Source organism: Octopus bimaculoides, chromosome 14 (assembly GCF_046866305.1).
Source record: "Octopus bimaculoides isolate indiv1 chromosome 14, ASM4686630v1, whole genome shotgun sequence".
NCBI classification, from domain to species: domain Eukaryota; kingdom Metazoa; phylum Mollusca; class Cephalopoda; order Octopoda; family Octopodidae; genus Octopus; species Octopus bimaculoides.
The window spans coordinates 60012689-60038368 of record NC_142941.1 but is presented as its reverse complement, the minus strand read 5'-3'; the positions used below and the strand labels follow the sequence as shown (position 1 = coordinate 60038368).

The window sequence follows — 25680 nt, the reverse complement described above, 5'->3', positions numbered from 1 at the left end:
TTTTAAAAAGAAATAAATTGGATAATGTAGTCATAGATACATTATATCTCAAAATAATACAAGGTGGCCTTTTATCAAAAGACCATTCAGGTAGTGTTGACCAGGCGCTAAACAAAAATAACGACTACAATAGACAGACCTAGAAAAGAAATATTAAAGAGTATCAAGAAAAAATTATGAAAGTCAATAAAATATATTGTACTGTGGTATGCTTTCAACTATAAACATAGTCCCAAGAATATCTCAAAAAGAAAAGGAAAATTGGTAAACATTATCTGCAAGTAAGAGAACAATTGAAGGCTGAATTGACAAGATGTGCTGGCAGCAAATGGATTCCTAGTTAAGATTTCAACAGTTCATAGTCTGCAAATGCATTGTGTGCTCAGATAAGACACAACTTCCATAGACTCAGTTCACCTAGCTTGTAATTAACTTATTGTTGTTGTTTAAGCTCCAGTTCAGCTCTCAGTGAATAAAGCACTGATCAAAGACATTCCAAACATAACCATCCTGTCATTTTTCAGACTTTATTTATCTAGGACTACTTACCTGTACTATAACTTATAGTTATTTTGTTAGCTTGTAATGCTGAAATAAAGTCTCTTTCTTGGCTTGAAGTATGTAACAAGAAGCCAATACAATGAATTATTTCTTGAAAATGCTGTACAGATACCAGTAGTCAATTACAAATAAACTGAAGGTTTATGTTGAGTTTATGTCCAGTAGGTTGTTGGCTCATCTCTGAAACTTGGTGGTATAGCATGGGTTACCAGCACTTGGGGTATGGCAACTATTGACCCCTGATCCATGAAACATTAGCACTCCCTGAGCCCAGCAATCCAGTATTAAACCACTTACTCCTTTTGAAATTTTGTGCCCTCAGCAATGACACCTGTCACTTTACCCATGCTGCACTTCTGCTGAAGACTCCCACCTTTATATATTCCACTGGTAAGATTTAAATTCAGCCTTATAAGCTAACAAAACACCCAATAACATTATAAAGCTATTTAAAACAAACTCAAGGTGCAATGACAGCCACATTGCTTTGTCCTTTTCATAGTACCTGTCATAAGTTCAGGAAACTTCAATGAATTATGAAATGTAACAACAAACCTATGATTCTGTAGCAATCCACATCCAAATAAATGTTGTAACCTCTACTAAGGCATTTCTCCAGTGAAATTGTTAATTGTTTTAGTTTATAATTATGTTTTCATCATAAAATGGTTATTGACAGTAAAGATTCAAGGAGTATTACTTAGTTTTCGTTTTCTTTTATACATATGCATTTTGTGAATGATCATTACCAGTGTCACCTTCCCGGCACTTGTGCCGGTGGCACGTGAAAAGACATTCAAGTGAGGTCATTGCCAGTGACACTGGACTGGCTCCTGTGCAGGTGACACATAAAATTTCCAGATATTTGTACAATTTTAAAAATTATTCCTAGACGCAAATCTTGACACCTGAATCTATGACATGTCCTAGGAAATATGGACGTATGGCAACCCTATAATGAAGTAAACCAACGGCCTTTATGATCACCAAAAGCTTTTTATATCATTTGTGCCTGGCAGCCGAAGCAGAAAACATAATTTTGGACAACAGAAAAACTTCAGTCTGCTGCAACATGACTGCACAATAACCAGTAAGCAACACGTAAAAACGACGAGTGAAATTGCAGTAGTAAATAAATAGTTTAGCTTACCTTAATAAACACCAATGCACGTACACACACAGCTATTAATAAATTTAGGGCTTTGTGTTTACATTAGAATTCAATAACCTTAAAATTACACATACATTTCGCCCAATGAGTTTCAAAACTTTTTAGTTTTTGGGGGAAGGGGAGTATCACTTGATGGATATAAACTATGTATTCAGATCGTAGGCGTAGGAGTGGCTGTGTGGTAAGTAGCTTGCTAACCAACCACATGGTTCTGGGTTCAGTCCCACTGCGTGGCACCTTGGGCAAGTGTCTCCTACTATAGCCTCGGGCCGACCAAAGCTTTGTGAGTGGATTTGGTAGACGAAAACTGAAAGAAACCCGTCGTATATATATGTATGTGTGTGTATGTTTGTGTGCCTGTCCACCCCAACATTGCTTGACAACCGATGCTGGTGTATTTTCGTCCCCGTAACTTAGCGGTTCGGCAAAAGGAACCAATAGAATAAGTACTAGGCTTACAAAGAATAAGGTCTGGGGTCGGTTTGCTCGACTAAAGGCGGTGCTCCAGCATGGCCACAGTCAAATGACTGAAATAAGTAAAAGAGAAAAGAGATCACTCAGACAGAATTATCTCCCATAGCATTTTACTACAGAATTACCTCCCTTAGATACAATACGTTATGGCTGCATTCCTGGTTTATAGTATGCTTTACTAATTACATAGAGGAATTTTTTCAATTTACCTCCGAGGATCATAACACTTTCGACAGTATTTTCTTCTCCAGCGATCGCGGACAGCATCAACGTCCACGGAATGTCCAGATTTCTTCTAGTCCACATTGTAGCACACTTTTCTCCTCTCTTACTGAGTTAGCCATCACACCTACCATGAACTAAGTTGTTTCAATTATTTACTCACTGAAGATTAGTTCTCTGCTCTGTTTTCATCTTTCTCTTATAAGCCTATGCCATATTCGTTATGAAGCATTTTCTGTTTCCCCTTCTAGTTCACGAATCACTCTTCTACTGTTCTTCCTAAAACGAATACCAGTCGGGTAAATCATAGTGAATCTGTCTACAAATCCACAATACCCTGCCTCCACAGAGAACATTATACACCGTCATCTTCATGCCTCAAAACGATTCCATAAATCCTTTGTATATTAGGAACTTTCTTTCATGTGCACTTTCCATATTACCTTCCCAAGGTCCCATCAAACCAACAGATCATTGTGAAATCCAACCATGCCCTCCTAAGTTCAGGTCATTGTCTTATGGTAATATGGAAACAGAAGTGCTTCCTTCCTTCGTATTCACTTGCATCTTCAAGTTATTAGGCATCAGTTTTCCTTTCTGTTCCAATGTTGCCCATTCTCTCCCTTATTATGGAAAAACAATAAAGTGCAATTTGGTGTTGATTCTCATTGCATTGGTATTGGCTACTGCATTGTTCTTTTAGTCTATCAGCAAGGAAACAAGACTTTCACAAAATATCGATGAAGAGGCCAGATATAAAGTTATATTCAAAGAATGGCTTCAAACGACTAAAGTAAGTCAAAATTTTATTCCATTATTTTATGTATAAATAAAATATTCTTTTATTTTGTTTGTCATTTGACTATGGCCATGCTGGAGCACTGCCTTTAGTCGAACAAATTGGCCCCAGGACTTATTCTATCAGTCACTTGCTTGCCGAACCACTATGTTACAGGAACATAAACACACCAACATCGATTGTCAAGTGATGATGGGGGAACAAACAGACATATAACACACACACACAACACATATATATACACACACACACAACAAGCTTCTTTCAGTTTCCGTCAACCAAATCCACTCACAAAGCTTTGGTCAGCCCAAGGCTATAGTAGAAGACACTTGCGCAAGGTGCCACACAGTGGGACTGAACCCAGAACCATGTGGCTGGTAAGCAAGCTACTTACCACACAGTCACTCCTGCACCCATTAAAACGAAAGAAAACCATATTAGTACATAGTAAAATTTTAGAAAATCTTGAAACCTGTATTAATCATATTACTGTTTTCTCATTTCTTCTTTAGATGATTATATTAATTCTACTGCTTTAGTAGTTATTTTATTCCATCTCTATTAAAGGTAAGTCTTCTGTCAACATAACACACAAAATGTGTTTTTTGTGTGTTACTAGCTTCACTGCAATTCCTTATATACATACATGCTAGTTATGCACCTAATGCAGTTGTGCAGCTTATGCAATCAACAAGCATGTCCCTGTTATGTAGCCAAAGTAAATGGTTATATTCATATACTTGTCACTTCTTATAGAGAAGGTGCATGTGAATGTCAGGCTCACAATCATGAGGTAGCGAGTTCGATTCCCAGATCGAACTGTGTTGTGTTTTTGAGCAATTCACTCAGCTGTAGAAATGAGTTGCAGCATTACTGGTGCCAAGCCATATCCCTTGGACAACATTGGTGGCGTGGAGAGGGGAGGTTAGTATACATGGGCGACTGCTGGTCTTCCACAAACAACCTTGCCCAGACTTGTGCTTCAGAGGGGAACTTTCTTGGTGCAATCCCATGGTCATTTATGACCGAAGGGGGTCTTTACCCTCTTATAGAGAGGGAGATAATATATATTGTATGTCCAATATTATTGATTTCTAAGATTGACACAAATCCACAAATTTACTGGTTCATTAAATCAAATGAATTCTACCTGGAATAGGCAAAACTTGGAAATAGCAACCAAATCACTCTCGATTCAGGTTGACTAGAACTAAGAAAACAATTGCCCTTTTATATATATCCCAACAATTTAAGTAAACATGTAGAATACTAACACACTGAAAATTAATAAAGATAAATACAGATATTTTCAAACATTTATCCGCACTTTATTGTCTTTTAATGTCTATACATAGTAAAACAAATCAGTCAAATACAAGGTGGATACAAAAACTATAGATGGCTACAATTATTTTGTCACACCAAATTCTTTTCCTAAAACTGCCATTTCAGCTGTAAAAAAAAAAAATGTAATTAAAATCACTGAAAATTTGAAACAGAACAAATATGGTAAAAAAAAATAAGTGAAACATCCCATTTTCAGAAAAGCATATTTTACTTAGTTCTAAGATTGATTATTGAATGATGCCAAAATACCATTACTTGTATAATTTTATATTTGTGAGATGAGGAATTTAGATCATGTACATTATTTACATTATTGGTTGAACTGGTGTCCTCATCTTGATTGTAGTTTTCGCAAGACAATGAAGGCTGGAGCATACACAGACAAAACGTAGTGAAAGCAACGATCAGGAATGAGGATATCATTCCAACTAATGCAAACAGTGTATATACCTTTACCAGTGTTTGAAATTCTCTTCAAGACACACTTCAATATTCTAATATTCAATATCAAGGCTTAGGCTGCAATCCCTAAATTTACTTTTAATTGTAACCATACACAGCCAGAGAAGGCTCTACATGGTAAAGGTCATTTTTACTTGTTAAAAATAACAACTAAATCTCCTTCAGATTATATGTTGCAGTCATACATAAAAGGACACAGTGGATAATGTAGTCCTAGATACATTATTCTTAAAAAAAGAGAAAAGGGGAAAATGTTGGGGTGGTCACAGCTAGATATTTTAAACCTTTAGCATTCAGATTTCTCTGTCAAAAGTAATGTTTATTTATTCATATTGTTTTGAATTAATCATGCAATATCTTGTAGCTTTTAGATTTTGTTGAGCTAACTATTAATTTTTAGAATGATATTGTAAGGTTGGTGTGAGAAGTTGGATCTGGTTGGTTTGAACACAAAACAGGTAGAGTATTTTGCCCAACTATAGCTGGTTTAAAATACTAAAGGGTTAACTGCTAGTCTGACACTACACAACAATACTGGCAGCAACAACTTCACCAGTATGGAAAATTCTTTGAGATCTGTCCTTTCTCATCTTCAGATTGAACTATTTTAAGTAATGTTTGTGGAGGCCACTAAATTAGATGTGGAAGATAAGAGTCAACAAGTAATTCATTTAAATGTCCAATCACAAAGTAATTAATCAAGAAGTCAACACACCTGCTACAGCAGCATCAGTCTCTTGTTTGATCCTAGCATCCCGGATAGCACGGATTTTGTTCTCCTCTTCCTGAATAACAACTTCTTTCTTAGAAAGGGATTCTGTGAGTGAAGAGAAAAACAAGTTTACTTTTTGGAAGAGTTACAGAGCAATGTTTACAATCATATAAAGATTGGCTTAAAAAAAATGTAGTAGGGCAAATGCACACACACACAAAATATAATCATCAATGTTTATATATTTAGCATTTCCATGTTGGCATGGGTTGAATGAGATTTCTTGAGACTGTATTCTGCTATTGGCTGCCCTTCTAGATGCCAAGCCTTACTGCTTTTAAAGTAAAGTACTTTATTTCACAGGTCTCCACACATCAAACAATTGGCACAAAGCCACACCACCTCAATACTACTCCCCACTCCAAGTTGAGAGGTTTTTTGTTGTGCAAAGTACTTGATGACCCTGTTGCTGCTGGTGCCACATAGAAAGCACTGATGGTGCCATGTAAAAAGCACCCAATACATTCTATAAAGTGGTCGGCATTAGGAAGGACATCCAGCCATAGAAGCCATGCCTAAACAGATAATGGAACCTGGTGCTACTCTTGACCATGCCAGCTCCTATCAAACCATCCAACCCATGCCAGCATGGAAAACGGACATTAAATGAAGATGGTGAAGAATTTAATAAAATAAACTTTGCTATTATTAAATTGGTATTTGGAACACAAAATTGTGACAGAAGGTTTTTAAGTTAGATCCCTTTAAAACTGGAGGTTTATATCATAGGATCAAGAGTGGTCTCAGACAGGTTGGTATCGAAAGAATTAACTGTATTCCACAATCTATAGTGGGTGCTGACAAATCTAAAGGTAGATGAATGGCTGAGAATCATTCAAACATGAATGGTGTTGTAGGCATGATTTAGGAGCTAAATTTCACTAGGACACTTTTCCGTTTGACCCTAATCAGGAGAAATATCTAACCTAATATTAACCAAACAAATGAAAATAAAATCATAACAAATGTGGTCAATACATCAATTTAGTTTCTACAAATAATACACCTATATATGTGGTCAGTATTTGAATGTATTTTACACAACTATTGTACATACATAAATGGTCAGTATTTGTAGTTTACTCCAACTCTAATATCCACAAACAAGGTCAGTATTTGAATATATTCTCTACCTCTAACTATTATATCTTTTACTTGTTTTAGTTATTAAATGGCAGCCATGCTGGGGCACCACCTCGAAGAATTTCAGTTGAATGAATTAACCCCAGTATGGTTTTTTTCTTTTAAGCCTGGTACTTGTATTGGTATCTTTTGCTGAACCACTAAGTTATGAAGACATAAACATACCAACAGCAGTCGTTGACAGGTTGTGGTGGGGGACAAAACCACAAAAAGACACACCTATAGATCCACTCATAAAGCTTTGGTCAGCCCGAAGCTATAGAAGACAATTGCTCAAGGTGCCATACAGTGGGACTGAACCCAGAACCACGTGGTAGGGAAATAAACATCTCACCACACAGCCACATATCTACACATATGATCAATATATGTAGATATATTACACACTACTATTATATCTACTTGTAAGATGAATATCTGGATGTATTATTTACAATTAAAACCATTATCTGAGATTGTACTATTAGATCTTCCTTTGCTATGAACATAAATGTATTTCAATTACATTATATTTTTCACATACGAAATTTCAAAATTTTCATTATATGTCCTTCCTTAGTCCATCCCATGCTAAACAATATATTGAACCAGCCATTCCAGTTATATCAGCCTCAGGATTGCAATGGTTTTTGGGGGGATGGATTCTATAGTATGATACTTTTACAAGACACATTCTAGCTCTTTTATACTCTTTTACTGGTTTCAGCCAATAAGTTGTGGCCATGCTGAAGCATTACTCCTAGCAACACCTTCCTTTTTTTTTCACCCAGGTTTAGGATTGGCTGGCATTCTTATTTGATACACAATAATCAGGCTGAGAACAATGATTCTAAAAACGAGAGGAACCTATCATTTAACGTCCATTACCCATGAGTTTGAACAGGACTGGTAAGCTGACGGGCTGCACCAGATTCCAGTCTGCTTCGGCATGGTTTCTAAAGCTGGATGTCCTTCTTAACACCAACCACTCCAAGAGTGTAATGGGTGCTTTTATATGTCACTGGAGGTGCCAGTTGTATGACACCGGTATCTGCCACGACTACAGTTACACTTGGCTTGATGGATCTTCTTCTCAAGCACAACATATTGCTGAATTTACTTTAACTTTATCAACTCCATAGGGATGAAAGGCAAAACTGACCTCAGCTGGATTTGAACTCAGAGAATAAAGGGCTGTAAATAAATGCTGGTTTCAAATCTTGGCACAAGGTCAGCAATTTCGGTGGAGGGGACTAGTTGATTACATCAACCCCAGTATCCAACTGGTACTTATTTTATCAACTCCAAAAGGAGGAAAGGCAAAGTCAACCTCAGCAGAATTTGAATGCAGAATGTAAAGACAGATGAAATACCATTAAGCATTTTGCCTGGCATGCTAAAGGTTCTGCTAATTTGCCACCTTAAGAGTTGTAATTAAATATTGAAAAGTATTTTATTCAGTACTAATATTTCCATCATTCAATATATTCATAAGAAATTTTAAACTTTCTTGTCTCAATAGTTTCTGAAATACAAGAAACAACACAAGATAAAAACAAATACACAAACATCATTATCATCATTATAAACACAGATGCACCCAATTACTGGTTGGTTATACTGGATGGAAGAAATAATGGTAACAGTGTACAAGAAAAAATTTCTTTAAAATATTGAATTGACTTACTGTATCTGAAGTGACCATACAAAATACCACTGAACAGAGCAGTATATCTGCAGAACTACAAAGAAATAAGAAAAAAAAAATGATAAAAAATACGATCTGCTTTTGGGATATAGTACAGAAATTTGATCAAGCAATTGGTTATGACAATTAACACATCTTACTTTCAATGTCTCCATACTCCAGCATTACAAAAGAAGGAAAAGACTGATTGTGGTTCAGTGGGCTAAAAGAGCTGAAGAGAAAGTCTCTAAAAGGTCACTTGCTTGCTAGAAATAATAGCCAAATCACCTTCAGCTCACTTTCCTACCATTTTAAAAAAGAAAGGGCATGAATATAATTAGAACCAATAAGGGCTGGTACAAGGCTAAACATAGTTCACAATGACTATAGTTAAACAATGGCATAGAAGGAACTTAAGTTATAACCAGAAATGCAGCACAGGTGAATCCAAAGACCAATTCTCTGATGATGAGACAGTGCTTAGGTAATAATTTCTTACATAGACATACAGCCAAAAATTTATGAGGTGGATTTTATCGTTATTGTTTTAATACATATTTCCATGAGTGAGATGAAATTTGTTCAAGCAGATTTTCTATAGCCAGATACCATTCTTGTTGCCAACCTACACTTGTTTCCAAGCAAGGTAATATTTCCCAGTAGCCAGACGTTTTCATAGTAGTTTGCTTGTATGATAGCAACACTGGTTTTACAGTTATTATGTAATGCCAAAGACTAGGAGAAAAATACACACACATATACATATACAATGGGTTTCTTTCAGTTTCTGTTAAATGAATACACTCACAAGGTTTAAGTCAGCTATAGTAGAAGACACTATAGTAGAAGACACTATAGTAGAAGAAACTTGCCCAAAATATCACAGAGTGGAACTGAATCCAAAATCACATAAGTGGGAAGCAAGCTTCTTGACCACACGGCCTTGCCTGCACCTAATTAATTAAAATCATCCCTCATACATGACTGGTACTATATTTTACCAACTCTGGAAGGATGATAGGAAGAGTTAACCAGAGAGATTTGAACACAGGATATAAGTTGTGAGAACAACTTATGGTATTTACCTGGCACCCATACCAGTGCCACACGAAAAGCACCCATGCCAGTGCCATGTGAAAAAAACCTGTACTGGCACTACATAAGCAATCGTACCAATGCCACATAAAAGGAACCTGTGCCAGTACCATGTAAAAAGCACTGGTGCTGGTACCACATAAAAAGCACCCAGTACACACTGTAATGTGGAGTGGTTGACATTAGGAAGGGCATCCAGCTGTAGAAACCATGCCAAAACAGATGGTGGAGCCTGGTGCAGTCCTCTGGCTTGCCAGCTCCTGTCAAACTGTCCAAACCATGCTAGCATGGAAAACTGATGTTAAATGATAATGATGATTCTACCATAAAGTATTTTGTTTGACACTCAACTGATTCTGCTATATGTCGAAGAAAAAAGATGTTTTCTCAATTTATAATTTCCATCAAAGTGAACATAAGGTGAGGATGTCCAGCAAAATCCCTACCATCCACTCACAAAGACAGTAATACTAAGAGAAACAAACACACACATATATATATATATACACAAATACAGCAGGCTTCTTTCAGTTTCTGTCAAACACATCCACTCACAATGCTTTGGTTGACCCAAGACAATAGCAAAAGGCTTAAAATTATGATTTTTATGCTTAGCCTCAGAGCAGCCCTTAACAAGCTGGCCTATGATCTAACTTATTTAATTAAGCGATTTAAATCATGCCATCTTTTTTCCAGGAACTACACTCTGTACTACATTAACCAGTGATTTTTTTTTTTTAAATGGTAAAATGATCAGATACATCTAAATGAACTCTATTTCATATGGTTCCTATTTACAGCTTAGTGGACAATACTTCTCATAGCAGACATTTACAGCTGCAAGGGAAAATATCAGAACGAAAGAAATTCCATGCAACCAATTCTCTGGAGGATTGAGCATAGTTAGTTAATGCAGGGTTTAAGAGGAGAGATGAGTTAGTCAGGATTGCTTTAGTGGGGATGAAAAGGGAGTAGCTAGTTCTAAGGAACAAATATTACTGTAATAGTGGTAGACAGAAAGAGAAGGAAGTATGCTTATGGTCCCAAGGCTGGAAATTTTTAATGAGTGACTTCATACCAACCAGTTAGGGCTGACTTTTGAGAGATGCAGTCCAGTCTACAATGACTGTGTGTATAGCTGCTACATCCCAAATGTAGAAACAGTCCTCTACTGCAGATCTCACCTGAATTTTATAGAAACTTAATAGTTGTAGGCTAAAGTATTCTCCAGCAAATCTAGTTTCACAAAAATTGTAGGGGTAATCATTAAGTAGGTAGAGTGATGGAGAAGGTTGTTAATAGCTGCCTCATCACATTTGAGATGGTCAAATTAAGTGTAAGAAAAAAATATTTGGCAGGGTTTGAGGAGCTACCCCTCTTGTGAACAGAATACATGGTAATGTTTCTAAAACAAGGATACAGTTCTACAGAGAAACGGAAGAGTTTAGCAAGGCTAGGGGGTTAGAAGTGGAACATATTCACTGCAAGTAATGGAAGGATATTATCAGGGCCAGTCCAATTACCTTGTTAGTTTGAAGTAACTGGAAGCACTTTGGAACCCAGATTGACCCTGATTTGACCTATGATCAACGTTGTTTCAACTATGGGCAGTCTATCTTACATTTAGATATAGTGTATCTAGGACTACATAATTCAAAGTATCCTGTATTATTTACAACAAGAAGATGCAATTTAAAAGAGATTTTGCTCTTGTTTCTAGCAGATCGAGATAGTACTTAGAGGCTTTCCTTTTTGATTCTTGGTATATATATGGTGGATAACAAGGCATAACTACAGGGTTTTACCCCCCAAAGTCCAGGGGGTAAAACCCTGTAGTTATGCCGATAACAAGATAGTTTTGAAGATTATTTAGAGATTAACAAAACGAACACCAATAGAGTTGGTGTCTCAACTAACACTAATAAAAGAACAATACCAAGGGGAAAACATAGCATTTTATAAGACTATCACCAAACATAACGTTCGTATTATTTGGGCGAATCATTAGAAAGTCGGGAAAAAATGCCTTGCGGTAATTATTTCAGCTTTTATGTTCACAGTTCAAATCTCGCCAAGGTCAATTTTTGCCTTTCATCTAACCGGGGCTGATAAATTAAAACACCTGTTAAGTAACTGAATTAACTAATTATCCTCAACCCTAAAACTATATCCTCGTGTCTGTGTTAGAAACAGTTATTATTATTATTATTACTACTACTACTACTATTACTTTAATTTTAAAGGAGGAAGAGCAGTACACATGACCTTTATTGGAAGGCTCTGAGGTTAGAGAAAAGAAAGTACTTTATCCTGAGGTCTGGCTCGAACCCTTGCAGCCGAGTGGACACAGCCGAGAACCAAAAGGCGAGGTAATGGTGTAAAACCAGGTGACAGGTTAATGTTAAAGACAATACATTACAGGAAAGCATATCTAACAAAATATCGTGAGGACCAAAGTTAACTTTCTGTCCATTATATATATATATATATATATATATATATATATATATCACTATATGCTTCCCTCAACCTAATTTTGATAAATTCCTATGGTTATATATTCGTTAGTTAGCTCCGTATGAATTAGACACACCGAATTTACACAAATACGGTGCATAAACTATAAAAAAAAGACTTCTCCCAAGATGTCCTTATAAAGGTAGAGTGCTATTACTGAAAGTAGTAAGAAATATTCATTAAATTCATCGAGATATTCTTAAAAAAACATTTGAACTTGATTATAAAAACAGGAGTTCAAGTTCACCTTGGCTATAATAAGAAAATATTATAAAATATAGTTGTTGAGGAATTAAGATTGCTTTTTTTTTTAATACTATAGTATTTGGATTATGAACTGACGTTATTATAGAAATAAATATATTTTTCCTGTTAGTAATTTAAATAGAAAGAAAGCTTACTTTGATTAAAGGAGAAACCGCGACAGGAGCGACTGCAGAAGCCATGTTGAGAACAGGAGCGAGAATTGTGTTCTGTTTTTATAAACCAGTATTCCGTAGGGTGTCGACAGAATAGAATAACAGAATAATAGAATATTGCTTCGTTAAGCGTGTGTTTATTGGTGATGTCTTTTGTGTGAGATATATTCATCTACGTTTGGGGTTGTTTATGTGCGTTTATATATAATTTGGTCTGCATATTTGTTTGTTTTTGTTTATACCTTTGTGTTTATTTGTTTGCATGTGATTGTATGTGTGTGCGTTTGCATTTAAACGCTTGTGCTTATTTCTTTATATTTGTAATTGTGTGCCTTTACACGTGTTTATGTCTGCGCTTTTTATGTGGATGTGTGTTTGCGATTCTATTTTTTAAGTACATTTTTGTGTTAGAATTTATTCACACATACTAAAATGTAGAGGTTTTTTGCCTAATTAAAAAGCGCTACTAGAGTTCTTAATTCACTTGAAGAATTTGGATATCTAAAGGTCTTATATCTTCATCTCTGCACCCGGCTAGAATGGTTTCTTGGAAAGACTATATTAAAAGTCACTCTTTTAATAAGATTTGGTGATGTGATTTTTTTTTTTAATTCCTTCTTGTTTTACCGAAGCAAGTACGGCAGTTATATAACTGCACCCGACCTCTTTGCATTCCGACAACATCTTTTGAGCTGCAAGAATTGGGAAGCAGAGAAGCAGGCAACGGCAGTACGCACTCCATAGTTTGGTTGGCGTTTCCATATTCACAAGCAACTAGGCCACCCTTGAAGTCCCCTTAACTTGCTTAAGAACCATCGAGGAATCACATCGATGCTGGAGGTCTGGCATGTCAGCGGCGACACGCGGCGGGTTTTAGGTGACACCCGAGAGAGTTTGAAAAAATATCCCTGCAATATAATGTTAAAAAACCTTATCAACAAGCATTTACCTAAAACTAAAATAGATAAGCTATATTTTACAGGATTCATAAAGAAATTTAACTTCAACGTATCGAATTAAAATAGTTTGCCATCACTAGTTTACATGTTCATTTGTTCTGCTAGAAAAATCAGCCAAATCTCCCTCAAATTTTTCTCTACCGTCTTATGCTACTCAGTTGATAGACAATATTTAAGGCGTTTTATCTACTTATTGCTTGAATAATTCCAATTGATCAAAATTATGATCGAATAGGTGAGACCTTATCGTATTTGTATTTGATATGTACTACATTCTCTCTATTTCTATGTATATTGATTAACATTAGTCATGCCAACTGAGCGGAATAAGCTTCATTGAGGAGATTTAATAATACCGAAACATATCAGTTGCTTTCAAGTTGACTTTAAAATCCAGATTCACGCCAATTTGTCGACGTTGTCCCAATAATTTGATCAACTGATCTTATTGTAGTTGCCTCCCTTGCTTAGTTTTATAATTTAAACACCAACTACAACGATATTTTATATATTAATTGCATATATAATACCCATTAAACGAAGTTTTTTTCAACTCACTATATTACAAATGTGAAACACAACCATAGTGTTATATATACTGTCTGATGGTGACGGCTGCAACACTTCTGATCATAGGTCTGACTGATCAGTGCTGACCGGGGCTAAAAAGACAATGACTCTTTTGAGCTAACGTGGAGAGCTTCTATTCCCAGTGATTCCCAAATGTGGTAAAACTGCATTTAACTGAGATAATAAAGGGGCACGGTAAGCGAATTCCACGGTCTTATGTCACCAATCCTTTGACATGGAGTGAATCATTGCGTTTTACGGAAAGGAGCTGAAAGGAAACAAAGAAACCTAAGGCCCACACCAGTTCGTTATTTTCGCACGTTGTTCCGCATTGCGCCAGACACAAAGATCCGATAAGAAAGCACAAAGCCATATGTAGAAATTTGTAGCTGGTACTAAACTATTTTAAAAATTTAATCTATGCTTAAAACAGTTACTTTGGCGTGCCACGACAGGTCAGCTCAAATTAATTATCCAGTTTTATATTGGAGAGATGAGAATTATGTACATTATTTACATTTTACGGATATTTGTCCTCATCTTGTTTGTTGTTAACAGAACTTTTCGGTTGATATACCCTTCAGCCTTCATCAGGTGTCTTGGCGTAGTGGTTAAGAGCGTGGACTACTAACTCCAAGATTCCGAGTTCAATTCCAGGCAGTGACCTGAATAATAATAATAATAATAATAATAATAAGATTGAAAAACACTATAGGAAGGAAAACCCAGGTTCGAAATTTCCCCAAGGCACCTGATGAAGGCTGGAGGGTATATCAGCTGAAACGTTGTGTTAACAACAAACAAGATGAGGACAAATATCCGTCAAATGTAAATAATGTAGCAATATCCTTATTGGTCATTTACTTTCAGAAAGATTTTTTTTCTAATTACTTCTATGTTTAATAAATTGTTTAACCCTAGGTTGGCCCTGACTGTGCAAGATCTATAAAAAATTGCTTTCGGGAACTAATAGCTAAATCTCCTCCAAATCACAACTAAACATATTTAAAAAGAAGGAACACTTTGGAAAAATGTAGCCTCACATACAAAAGGGCTGCGACGGAACGTCTTTGAGCTGCTCGATCAGGACTGACCTGGGGTTAAACAACAACAACAAATGTGTGTGTGTGTTTTTTACCATCAGCTTGATCGAACAAACCAAAAGCTTCGTAAATGAACGTACTTTCATTTTGTGGTTAGAATCGGGATTTAAACTTCTGTATTCAAGTGCTGCCAGACACCCGGTCCGACGTTTTTGCAGGTTGCACCAATCCATCGCCCGAGCTAAAGCTAACTCGACGGGATTTTAATTCTAACCGCAGAGTCACGACACTTTTTGAACTCAGAGCAGTGACTTATCGCAATTTAGAGACAATAAGCCATCTAGTTAGGCGCTCGAGAATTGTGGAATTGGTAGAGTCGTTAGGGCATGGGACAGAATGCTTCGCAGAACTTGTTCCGATTCTTTGCGATTAGAGTTCATATCCTGCCGAGTGAACTTTGACTCGAGCGATGGATTGGTGTGGCAACAAAAACGTCGGGCCGGATGCTTTGCGATACTTGTTTCGGCTCTTTGCGTCCTGAGTTCAAATACCACCATGATCAGCCCAAGTTGGGAGACTTAACCCGTCACCCGGTTTAACACCACCACTGTACCGAGTTTCATTCTTTCTTTTATTTAAGCATAATGTATCTACAAACTTGGACCAGGTTTTCGGTTTGAGGATACTTACACCAGTCTCGGAAGCCCTATAACGGTTCACGGTCACTGCTTTCTGTCCCGGTTAAAAAAAGAAAAGAAAAGAAAAAGGTGTTTTACCGGCAGCACAACCAAAATATAATAGTTACAAACAAACAATAATCACCACGACGACTGCGAGAACTACAACACTCACACCGTTATTCTATGAGAGCCGATTAAATAACGAACAAGTTCTACTCTCGAAGACGTTATAATTATCAAACATTGTGTTATTTTCTAAACGTGACTTTCGTAACAGCTTTATTTGTCTTTTATATATTCTGTCTTTCTTTTAAAATGTAGCATTAATAATTTATTTATTTCTGAAATATTTAAAGTATATATTCTGAAAAAAAAAAGTATAAAATTTATTTAAACAAAAAAATTTTTAATTCATAAACGGAGAGAAAAAGCAATATTATTTTACAAAAACAAACGAATTCAAAATTTTGAAGAAGTAGAAGAAAAAAAGACAAGAATAAAAGAAAAGAAAAAAGAAACACAAAAGACCTTGACTTTGCGAGTAGAAGTTCATTGGTGGTGGTGCTACTGCTGCTGCTGTTTGTAGTGTTGGTGTTGTTGGAGACGTTCACATTTCACGGATCCCCTATGGAGCAAGAACACTTACTGTTGGCCGTTCTATCTGTCCTCGTTCTTCCTATGATATTAATCTTATTCACTGTTATAGTACTCGCTTCTCTTGGTAAGTCCCTGGGCGTCAGGAAGAGATATGTGAAGCTACTACTGAAAATCTTTCAGGTGAGTTAACTTAGTTTTGTCATTTTTGCGCCCTTCGATTCGTTCCAGCATCAAACACCGGAGTCCCAGTCAACAAGATCGGACCGGGGTCAACAACAATCGACCAAACACTTTGAGCAGACGATGCTCTTTACTACAATTCATCTCAACTTTCAGTTTTCCTTCTGTGCTGGTAGTAATAGTGGGGTCTTTTTTTCTTTTTGATTACAACGTGTTTGTATACACTCCCACTTGTAGACTTAATGTTTTGCGACAGAATTCATTAATTTTTTTTTTACTCAATATACTCATGACATTAGCTAAGACATTTCATTATTATATGTTTGTATGTGAGATACGTACTCAAGCTGTGTACTTTATCCGTTAAGGCTTTGTATTATTATACCAAAGGTATTATTAGCTAACACTATTAGTATGAATGTGTATCATATACACATACACAGACAATATACTTTATACAATGAGGGTTTTTCACCGAGTATTTTTTTAATAATTATTATACACAAATTATTTATTAGCTAACCCTATGGATAGCTTTTTATACTACTATATACCCCAGACAGTATTCATACTCGATAAGGGTTTTCAACAAAGTATTTCAAGCGCATCTGTTATACACAAGGTATTATTAGCTCACCCTATAGACAGCTGATAATTATTATATATCCAAGTAATATATTCTATACGACAGGGTGTGTATTTACAGTATTTTGGATGTATTTATTATTACATACAACATATTAGCTATTAGACAACTAATTATTATTATTATTATTATTATTATTGTATACACAAGCATTATACTTAATACGATAAAGATATTTTGGCAGGGGTGATTTACGGATAGAGTTGGGTTAACGCTTGTATTCCAGCAAAAAAAAAATAGCAAACTTTTGTTTAAAACTCCGTCTGGCCCTCACTACAGTTAAAAGAGAATCCAGAATGCAGTGCAAAAATGACATGAGAACTCGAATCTTCGGTGACACGAGAGATTTTACTAGATTTATTTATTTCATCCAAGCATGAGACACCTCTTGTAAAGTCTATACCCAACTGTGACGCCCCGAGTTCAAATCCTTTCCAGATCGACTTCGGTTTTCATTCTTCCATTGTCGATATAACAGTGCCAGTCACATACTGATGTTGATTTAATCGATTATACCTTCCCTCGAAATGTGTGGCCTTGTGCCTATGTTAGAAATCATTTTTATTATTACAGCTAACTGGCAGAATCGTTAGCGCGTCGCACAAAATGTTTAGCGGCATTTCTTCCGTCTCTTTGTATTCTGAGTTCAAATCGCACCGAGGTCAATTTTGCCTTTCATCCTTTCGGGATTGATAAGATAAAGTACCAGTCAAATGCTGGGGGTAAATGTAATCGACTAACTTCTCCCCCTAAAATTGCTGGCCTTCTGCCATAATTAGAAAGAATCATTATTATTAACCCTGCTACACCATTAAAGACAGGCACTTTGATTTCGTTCGTGTCTCATTTGTGGATTTAACGTGAAGTATATTAACCCCAAAACCTTCCTTTATCATTATTAGAGCGTCGTTGGGTAACATCAGTAAGGGTCTCTTTCAAAGAGCATAGTGCAAATGAGCAGTACCAACCGTCTTGGGTATTTAACCTCAAGTACTTAACAACTTAACTACCACACTCCGATCATTCCAGCCATTCTTTAGCAATTTGAAAGAAGTGTATGTTTGCCTTTTCTTCTCCCTATGAGGCCCTTAACTTCATGCGGTTGAAGTGGGATGCTAAGAAGGTATTGACATCTTGTATTGCCAGGAATGGCAATAACAAGCTAATTCCAAAAACCTGTTTGGTAACGTGGCAGTACTAATAATTTCTAGCATTGATAAATATGAAAAGTTGCGAGTGTCGACCTCAGTATGTAACTGTTATTTACATTATACATATATATATGAGATCTTGGAATGTTTTAAGGCTAAATCGGCGAGAATTGATTTCTTAACATCATAGAAGTTATACATTTTCCAGGAGAGATTAGTTGAGTATATTGAATCAGAACTTGTTTAGAACTTATTGGTTGCTGCTTAGCCCGAGGATGCCCAAATTGAGCAGGTCTATAATCAAAGGTATTCCAGTTATGACCAGTCCGTCTTTTTCCTATGTATAGAGGACCACATTATCCAAGGTGATCTTTTTAAACTTGTTATTTGAAGAAGACTTGGCTGCTATTTCTGGCAGATTAGACGACCACGCTGATGCTCTCTCATTGACTTGTCTAGTATTTATTTGTTTATTTTAACGACTCCGGTAAAATGATAGGGGGGAATAGGCCTGTAACGACGAGGTGCTTACACCCAAGGATTAAAGCTAAGCTTTATATAGTGTTTACATCTGCATCCGTATATGTTAAACGCTAAGTTTTACCGACTCTCAGAAAGAAAAATAAAAAAAAAAAAGAAAAGCTAGCTCAGAGAATGGGTACTATATAAACTGTTTTCATATCTCAAAGGTTGAAAAATTTGTTTTTAAAAAAGATGCTTGTTGATGCTGAAGGAATAATTTATTGGAGCCAAGAAATTGATCAGTTAAACAAAGAGGGAAGCTGTGCGTGGGGTCGTTCGTACTATTAGAAAAAGGATCAAAATATCCCTTAACTCACAGCTTTACGGCTTTTTCTGTTTTTTTAAGTGGTGCTATTTATTATAGAATATGACAGGGAGTCGCTGTTTATATGTTTTTGATCATAAGTCCATCCTATTAGGACAAACCGGGAGTTAAACAAGAACAAAAGGAAGGATGCTGTGTAGACCTAGATACGATAAAACGGTCACAGTTGACCCGTGGCTAAACAACAAGCAATATTCAAAAGATTGCAGTTGCATCTTTATCGTTTCACATATTCCACGCGAAAAAGGTTAATCTTTAACTATCGTCCATTCATTTTATATATATATATATATATTTGTGTGTGTGTGTGTGTGTGTGTGTGTGTGTGTGTGTGTGTGTATGCCGAGCAAGTATTATGATCCAAAGAATTAACCTCTACGTGGTCGCTTGATCCTCTAGAAAACACAGCTAAATCTGCTTCAAAATCACACTCGCTTGTCTTTAAAATAAGAAGAAAGGCTACAGTGGATAAATGTAGTTCTATACACATTGTCTGAAAAATAAAGATGTGATGGTTACGGCTGGAATGCTATTGATCATAGTTCTATTCCGTCAATGCTGGCATGGGGCTTAAACAACTACAAATGCATAAACAATCAAATACGTTTTTGACTATATCTCATAAGAATATTTAGTATCTGTTAAGTATCGACGGAGCATCTACGTGTTTGCACAACTAGCTAGGAACAGTTGGTAAATCTCCCTCAAATTACACCCTACTAAAGGATAAAAAAAACAAACACAGCTTTAGATATTCCTTTAAAAAGATGTGACAACCATGGTTGGTTGGTTGGCATTTTTTTGATCGCAGGGTTGTTTGCACAATCGAGTTTAACCTAGGACTGGTCAACTCTATAAACATTGGCTACACGTTTGTTACCTTTTCAGTGTTGACTTTTCTGACTATATTTATTTATACACGTATGTTGCTTCTTCAATTTGATCGATTTACGTTTAAATTTTGTATTTAAAAAAATCGTTCGCGCTTAACTGAAAGAAGGAAGAAAAAAAAAACGCCGAATTTCCAATCTATAATTTATTTCTAAATAAATTACATAGAATTAAAAAAACCATTCAAATTTTCTTCAGTTCCACATACTTTGAGAAGCGTGTTCCTTTTAATTCTTTGCGCTGGTTTGAAACTGTCCCACATGTCAATATGAAGTGGTGGTGGGTTTCTACGCAGTCATTTGTCCTGCTAGATATAGCAGTCAAATTCCACTCAAATCACAACTATGTGTGTGTGTGTGTGTGTATACACACACACACACACACACACACACACACACACACACACACACACACACGATAATGTAGTTTCTGATACTATTTAAAGGGTGGATTAGTCACAGCTGGAACACCTTCGATTTCCTATATATTTGATCAGAGATAGGGATAACTAGACCATCCACGTGGTCAAGTGACTTACTAGAAAAAGCAGTCAAATCTTCCTTAAATTACACTCTTAGGTTTTAAAAAAATAAGTTTAAAAAAAGACTAGTCCTAGACACAATATATGAATATAAGTTGGGATGGTTACGGCTGGTACTCCTTATGATTGTTTGATGACGGATTGACTATCTGTCCTATATTTTGTCGCTTTATTTTATTTACATTTTTTTAAATATAAATTTCCGGCACACCTTAAAGCATAGAAGCTGGAACATACGTAACACTGTTGCTATTACGTATTTCGACCGTTCTTCCTGTACGTATTAGGTCTTCTCTTCGTCGTAATCTTATTCAATTCATCATTCGACTATGTACAGACAAATCCACTCGGACGTCAAGGAAAACGTCTATCCCACTCGCTATCGTCAGTATTGCAGTTCGCTCGGCTGCTCTAAAAATAGTAATGAAGTCTCTCTTAGACCACATTCTACCGTCTTAAAAAAAAGACTACTGTACATTGCACGATGTTAGCATGATATACAAAAGATATGATCCTGGCGATCACTGCTAGAACACTCTTGATCAAAGGTTTGGGTTTGCTCACTTAGGGTTGATCTGGGTGCCAAACGGTCACCATCGAATGATGAAAACGTGGCAATCAATAGAAGTGATTTGGCACAGTTTCTACAAGCTGAATGTTCTTCCTAATGCCAACCACTCTACAGTGTGTACTAGGTGCTTTTTATTTTATTTTTTCATGGCACCAACACTAGTGAGGTTGCCTGCTAAAAGCCTTTTAGACTGAATTGGACTACATTAGAGGGGGAAGCAACTTATGTTTGGTGATGGGTAGTTAATCTATGAAGGATGGAACCAGGGCAGGTTTGTTACTGCAGAAGAGATGCATGACTACTCGCATTATACAAGAATGGGTGGGAGTAATTAGGGTAGAGTTAGAGAGAGAGATAAGGATGGTGGTGACAAGAGGAAGAGTGGTTAGAGGTTGCAAGAGCGAGTGAGGGATAGTTAGAGATTGTGTAGGGGTAGTGAGGCAAATATACAGAATGGTGAATAAGGGTGTGGTGGATGACAAGTATGAGTTGGAGAGGAGGTAGGGGAGAGTACGTGCTGTCTAAGAGTACAGAGGAAGAAGATGAGAGAAAAGGTGATGATGTGTGGACGAGTAGGTTGCATGAGTGTGAGGATGGAAACAGATGTGTTGCAATTTCAAGAGAAACTGTGAGGTGAGTCAAGACTGTTCTTAGGCTGGGAAATTAGTGTACTATCCCTATATTTCTGAGATGGCCATTGCCAGTACCGCCTGACTGGCCTTCATAGGATTTTCGAGCGAGATTGTTGCCAGTGTCCCTGGACTGGCTCTTGTACGGGTGGCACATAAAATACACCATTTTGAGCGTGGCCGTTGCCAGTACCGCCTGACTGGCCTTCATGCGGGTGACACGTAAAAGCACCCACTACACTCTCTGAGTGGTTGGCGTTAGGAAGGGCATCCAGCTGTAGAAACTCTGCCAAATCAGATTGGAGCCTGGTGTTGCCATCCGGTTTCACCAGTCCTCAGTCAAATCGTCCAACCCATGCCAGCATGGAAAGCGGACGTTAAACGATGATGATGATGATGAGATGAAGAATTGTATTATGTACATTGTTTACATGAGTTGGACTGGTGACCTAATCTTGATTGTTGTTTTCACTACATTTTGGCCGTTGTACATTCTAGCCTTTTTCAGGTGTTTTGCAAGCCATCTCATCAACTCTTCTTTGGCACCCATCCTACTACAGAACATGTTGCTCTACCAAAGCTTTCTTCTGATGAGCAACTGCTAAGTGAAGCAGTTTATTCTGAACTAAGAATTTCTTATTAGATGTCTCACTATAAATATGTCATCTGTGATCCCAACAATTATATTGTATGATACATTGACTGCAGTGTGTTTCATGCATACATGCTTTGGATATCATTGAAATGAATCACAGGATATGCAAAGTGGATATATTGCATGACTGTTTCGCACATGCCTTGCATTGTATTATCTGCATTGTATCTTGTGCTTTGCATTGTATTATCAGGTCATGAAAATGAAAGTTAATCATTGTGATGCTGTTTTGGTTATGTGAAATGTAATCTTCATGAGAAAGTTATCAAAGATGTTCAAGTTTACCATATGATGAGCAGACAAAATGGTTGCATTTTCTCTTCAGGATTGAAAAAAATAAATCATTTCTAAACTGTTTTCTGACTCTCTTTAAAGTAGGAGTGCAGATCACTTTAGTGTTGCACACATACACAAATATCTAGAGTGGTGCAGTTTCATTCTGGACCATGTGAAAAAAAAAAGCTCACTAAACAACTTAGGAATATTAGTTTATTAATTACATTGTAACCACCTACTCATTAACACTGGTCTTCCTGTCTCTTCTACTTCCAGTGTTTTTTTTAAACTGCCAACTGTACACCACTTTTGATTAAACCCATACAATACATGTTACTCTTCTCCTTTCATTTATTTAGAGTCTCTCTCAAACTAAACCCACTTTTCCAGTCTTTATGACTAAAAATTTAATTGGGAATGATATCGGACATTATAAGCAACATATCCATCATATATTCATCATTTTCAGTGTAATCATACAACACAATACCTGCCATTTTCTCTTCGCCATAAGTGGGTTTTATTTTTTTTGCCATTTTAACTGTAGTTTATCTCCACAAATATCTCACTTACTTCAATGCTAATTCAACAACTACTCAATGCTGGCACTATTGTATTTTATTTCCATTTTTTTTTCCTATGCTTTCATGACTCTCAACATGTTACCTCCTGTTGCTGTCCGTTATCATTTGGCATGCACAAGAGAAAATTGCCAGTTTCTGTTTCTATGTGTGCCATTTCTTTTCTTATTTCTTTTATTGCCCACAAGGGGCTAAACATAAAGGGGACAAACAAGGACAGACAAAGAGATTAAGTTGATTACATCGACCCCAGTGCGTAACTGGTACTTAATTTATTGACCCCGAAAGGATGAAAGTCAAAGTCGACCTCGGCAGAATTTGAACTCAGAATGTAACAGCAGACGAAATACCGCTAAGCATTTCGCCCGGCGTGCTCACGTTTCTGCCAGCTCGCCTTTCTTTTCTAGCAGGACGTCTTACTTCTCACCAGTCACTTTACATCATGGACTTGGTACATTTTGTTGTATCACTGTCATTATAGTGTTTGTGTCTTCGGTTACTGGTTCCCCAGATAAGTTTTTTTGTTTTTTTTTAAATGTTGTGGTTGGCAAAATCCACGTCTCTTCTGTTTGTTCCTTCCTTTTATCTTTTACTTGCTTCAGTTATTAAACTGCGGCCATGCTGGAGCACCACCATGAAGAATTTTAGTCAAACAAACCAACCCCAGTACTTATTTTCTTTAAGCCTGGTACTTATTCTATCGGTCTCTTTTGCTGAACTTCTAAGTTCCATGGACATAAATACACCAACACCTGTTGTCAAATGGTAGTGGCACACACACACACACACACACACACACACACACACACACACACACACACACACACACACACACATATATATGAATATGACAGACTTCTTTCAGTTTCTGTCTAACAAATCCACTCACAAGGCTTTGGTCATCCCACAATAGGACTGAACCCAGAACCATGTTGTTGAGAAGCAAACTTCTTACCACACAGCCATGCCTGCACCTATATTGGTATAATTTTTACAGCTAGACATTCTTTCTATCACCTATCATTTTACAGCATGGACGGGTGCCTTTCAGCACCTACGCTTGAGAGGTTTCTGCAGTAGAATTAGTATCCTCACAATTGTGTATCAGTTTTTCTTCAGTTACTGCCCTTCTGGACAGGTTGCCGGTATTGTGGTGTGTAGTCATCTCCGAGGTTGATGTCCAACAGCTACATTGCAAGGCCTGCTGTTTTTCCGTCTTGCTTGTAATGTCAAATATTTTTCCCGATCCTTCTAAATTACAGTGGCATGTTAAATCTTGACCTATAGACTAGCGATCCTATACCTTATCTATTTCAGACATTTCACTATATCTCTTTTACTTAACGACACAGAATATTGAATCCAAAACAAGCCAGTGCCCTATGGATCATTGCCAGTGCCCCTGGGATCGTTGCCAGTGCCCCTGGACTGGCTCTTGTGCGGGTGGCACATAAAATACACCATTTTGAGCGTGGCCGTTGCCGGTACCACCTGACTGGCCTTCATGCCGGTGACACGTAAAAGCACCCACCACACTCTCTGAGTGGTTGGCGTTAGGAAGGGCATCCAGCTGTAGAAACTCTGCCAAATCAGATTGGAGCCTGGTGTAGCCATCCGGTTTCACCAGTCCTCAGTCAAATCATCCAACCCATGCTAGCATGGAAAGCGGACGTTAAACGATGATGATGATGATGAGTATCTAATACTACATTATCTAATGTATACCTTTCTTAAGATGGTAGTGTGTGTAATTTAAATGAGATTTCTCAGCTCCTTTTAGTAGGCCAAGTACCCGCATAGAGGTAACTCCATTTTGTCACAGTCAGTGTTGGTGTTGTTATTAATATTATTGTTCTTCTCCTTCACCTTGTCATTCAATTTTACAAAGGTCAATCCTTATCTAACATTGAAACAACTTTTGTTTACCTTTATTATTATTAAGGCAGTGCGCTGACAATCATTACCACATCAGACAAAATGCTGAGCGGCATTTCTTCCAACTCTTTACATTCTTAGTTCAAATCTCACCAAGGCCAACTTTACCTTTCATCCTTTAGGGTTTAAGTAAGTACCAGTCAAATACTGGGGTCAATGTAATTGACTAACACCCTCCCAATAAAAGTGTTGGTCTTGTGCCAAAATTTGAAACTTATGTTATTATTATTAAGGTGGTGAACTGGCAGAACCCTTAAGCCGGACAAAATGCTTCATGGCA

General features: G+C 36.9%; 2 protein-coding genes across 2 annotated transcripts in view; one reads left to right on the top strand and one right to left on the bottom strand.

Moving 5' to 3' along the window:
- Positions 1–4533: 4533 nt before the first annotated feature.
- Positions 4534–13556, bottom strand: LOC106876390 (ATP synthase F(0) complex subunit e, mitochondrial). Its single transcript, XM_014924907.2, has 4 exons — positions 12631–13556; positions 8618–8672; positions 5752–5853; positions 4534–4679 (listed from the first exon to the last, which is right to left on the bottom strand). Exons 1-4 carry the CDS (start codon positions 12673–12675, stop codon positions 4636–4638), a joined length of 246 nt encoding a protein of 81 aa, XP_014780393.1. The 5' UTR covers positions 12676–13556; the 3' UTR covers positions 4534–4635.
- A 1772-nt stretch (positions 13557–15328) lies between these two features.
- The window catches only part of LOC106876389 (glycerol-3-phosphate acyltransferase 3), a 51975-nt gene continuing 41623 nt past the window's right edge, over positions 15329–25680 (top strand). The window contains exon 1 of the mRNA XM_014924906.3: positions 15329–16677. Within this exon, the coding sequence (XP_014780392.1) occupies positions 16528–16677 (150 nt within the window). The 5' untranslated portion in view covers positions 15329–16527. The remainder of the gene's footprint in view (positions 16678–25680) is intronic.

Bases quoted from the DNA above. Each gene is read 5' to 3' on its own strand.
- LOC106876390 (XM_014924907.2), bottom strand. From the start codon at position 12,675: ATGGCTTCTGCAGTCGCTCCTGTCGCGGTTTCTCCTTTAATCAAA. The intron at 5,854-8,617 runs GTAAGTCAATTC...CTTCACTCACAG, and splicing joins GTATGGTCACTTCAGATACA to AATCCCTTTCTAAGAAAGAA. The intron at 4,680-5,751 runs GTGTGTTGACTT...TTTTTTTTACAG, and splicing joins GACTGATGCTGCTGTAGCAG to CTGAAATGGCAGTTTTAGGA.